The sequence below is a fragment of the Empidonax traillii genome, unplaced genomic scaffold (assembly GCF_003031625.1).
Source record: "Empidonax traillii isolate 1590-97213 ecotype Southwest subspecies unplaced genomic scaffold, ASM303162v1 scaffold217:size1918799, whole genome shotgun sequence".
NCBI lineage: Eukaryota > Metazoa > Chordata > Aves > Passeriformes > Tyrannidae > Empidonax > Empidonax traillii.
In genome coordinates this window covers 1,384,109-1,386,762 of record NW_020955410.1, presented here as the reverse complement: position 1 = coordinate 1,386,762, position 2,654 = coordinate 1,384,109, and the positions used below count along the sequence as shown (strand labels likewise).

The 2,654-nt window shown below is 35.7% G+C and overlaps 1 protein-coding gene across 1 annotated transcript in view; it reads left to right on the top strand.

Moving 5' to 3' along the window:
• Positions 1-2,654, top strand: part of PLXDC2 (plexin domain containing 2) — a 263,586-nt gene that overhangs the window by 194,177 nt on the left and 66,755 nt on the right. The window contains exon 6 of the mRNA XM_027887618.1: positions 1,460-1,578. Coding sequence (XP_027743419.1) covers positions 1,460-1,578 — 119 coding nt within the window. The remainder of the gene's footprint in view (positions 1-1,459; positions 1,579-2,654) is intronic.

Genomic DNA, 2,654 nt, shown 5'->3' with positions numbered 1-2,654 from the left:
TGCTGACAGAGCTCACTGCAAGGAGTTCAGATACACACAAATCTACCTAAAAGCCCCGGGAATGAGATAACAGTTTTGATGGCAGATGATTTTCATTTTAGGGTGGAGTTCTGAGATGCACATAGATCTGAGGTACTCAAAGACCAACCATAAGAAATTCTGGCTGGTTTTATTTCAATAATTTTATCACTATTAATTATATATTAAAATTTAAATACTATCATATTATTAGATAATACATATAATTTTAAAAGTCAAATTACCTTTAAATAAAATTTAATACAATCAAATAAATATTCAGAAAGCAATTAATGAATGTGGTCACAAAGCAAAAAATGCGCTGTGTGCACAATTAATGAGTATGTACTATATCTATGAAAATCACAAGGGACAATGATGTGGTGGACTTAACGCAGTGAGCACCCAAACCTTGCATTCTCATAGTTTTATGATCCCCCCTGCCAAGGTGTGTTCATGAGAGTTATAGCACAGAAGATTTGTGACAAAAGATGTTTCAAGGATATATCAAAAATATTTTGAACTGGATGCATACTGAGCCATCATGAACACTCCAGGAAGAAAGGAAATTAAAGTGTGAATCAAAGCACATGACTCCATTAATGGCGAAGAGAGAAGTTGTAGAGGAAGCTGTATAAAGACAAAAATGTTGTTTTTAGTAAACACAGTTTTGGTGATGTGTCCTTCAGTCAAGCTACTTAAATATAACCTTCAACATCTATAAAACATGCTCACAGGGTATGCAAGTTGCTTGGGGTACATTTTTGCTGTGGTAAGTGGATATTCAGCTAGTGAACTCCCATGAATATTAACAAGCCTCTTGCAACTAAATCTCTGCATACCAGACTCAATATTTACCCTATGCATGAATTCTTAGTGAGTTTGATTTAAACTACATTTATTTAATGCAAATACTTAATATGTTTCAACTTGCAGAACCTCAGTAAGGACTTGCACCATGCAGGAAAAAAATAATGCTATTTAATTAATGCATAGTTAATGGAAGAATCTGAATTCCTCAAATAATAGCCTTTACTAAGCAGGTAATGCTATTAGCACTTTTGAAGTCATCTGGGTTTATGTATATAGTGCAAAAAAGCCCCTGCAGAGAAGTAGTAATGGCAGCACACCTGAACTCTGAGTGCTGGATCTTATTTAGTGATTGTTCATTCCAAACATGTTACTTGACCACTCCTTTAGAGGTAGCTGAGGTGCTTGTGTGAGGCACTGTGGTGTCTATACGTAAGAGGATTTCAGTGGCAACTTGTGTTTTCAATATCTTTGGCATTTCAAAGTGTGGAGCTGAAAGTTGCTAAAAAGAGGTTAATCACTGTTCTTGTTTCAAGTAACTGTAGTTAAGTTCTTTTCCTACAGTCAGTTAATGTATTTCTTACATTTTTTTCTTCCCTTTGCCTCTCTACCCCTGTTCTGGGGTTCACAGGCACAGCACTAGTTGTCCAGTGGGACCATGTACATCTGCAGGATAATTACAACCTGGGCAGTTTCACTTTTCAGGCCACTCTTCTCAATGATGGGCGTATCATTTTCGGCTACAAAGAAGTAAGTTGTGTCTGAAAATTATCAAATTATACCTGCTAGGATTTTCCTTTTTTTTTTTTTTTTTGTGGGGGGAAGATATTTGAAAGATCAGCTATATAAGATCATTTCATTATATTGCTCATAAGATCGCTATTTTGCTGAGAATAATTGTTTTATTGTAAAAGTGTTGTTCATAGGGTGGACTTAAAAACCATCAAGGGGACTCAAATGTGCTACTCCTGGATTTCAACTGGACTTTTTTGCATGGTTTTAAATGTTGAGTGTTTAGTAAATTCTTGGGTTTTTAAGTAAATTCCTCTTGAGTTTTAAAAAAAAGGGTCTAATTTGCTCAATTAGTTCACCCAGTTTTGATCTGTTTGAAAATACTCTAGAATCAATGGTTAGTATTAAAAGGTCACCTTTTTCCTGCAGCTGTCATTTCTAGCAACTCACATAGTTCAAAGTTCATATATTTCAAATAAGAAATAACTGGTTTGTATCACTAGGTCTTTGAGGTTTTCCATCTGTTTGGTGATAAAACTGCTTAGATTGAGGCCATTCGGTTTGGCTTTATAGCACCGACATGTTGTATTGGATGTGCTCTTCTGCATTCTCTAAGTGTTTCAGAATTCCAGTTGTTGCTTTAAGTGATTTTTTTTTTTCTTACTAGAGTTCTGGAGGCTGTAGCCAATTGAATTTTAGTGCTCTTGCCAGGACATGCCAGGAGCAGATGATCCTTGAGGTCCTCTTTCAGCCTGGTATTCTATGATTCAATTATTCTGTGATTCATGAAAACGAGAATCAGAAAGTAGACAAGCTCAAATCTTTAGGGGCAAAGAGGAATTTCTTTCTCTCTCTCTTTCTTTCTTTCTTTCTTTCTTTCTTTCTTTCTTTCTTTCTTTCTTTCTTCTTTCTTTCTTTCTTTCTTTCTTTCTTTCTTTCTTTCTTTCTTTCTCTTTCTTTCTTTCTTTCTTTCTTTCTTTCTTTCTTTCTTTCTTTCTTTCTTTCTTTCTTTCTTCCTTCCTTCCTTCCTTCCTTCCCTTCCCTTCCCTTCCCTTCCCTTCCCTTCCCTTCCCTTCCCTTCCCTTCCCTTCCCT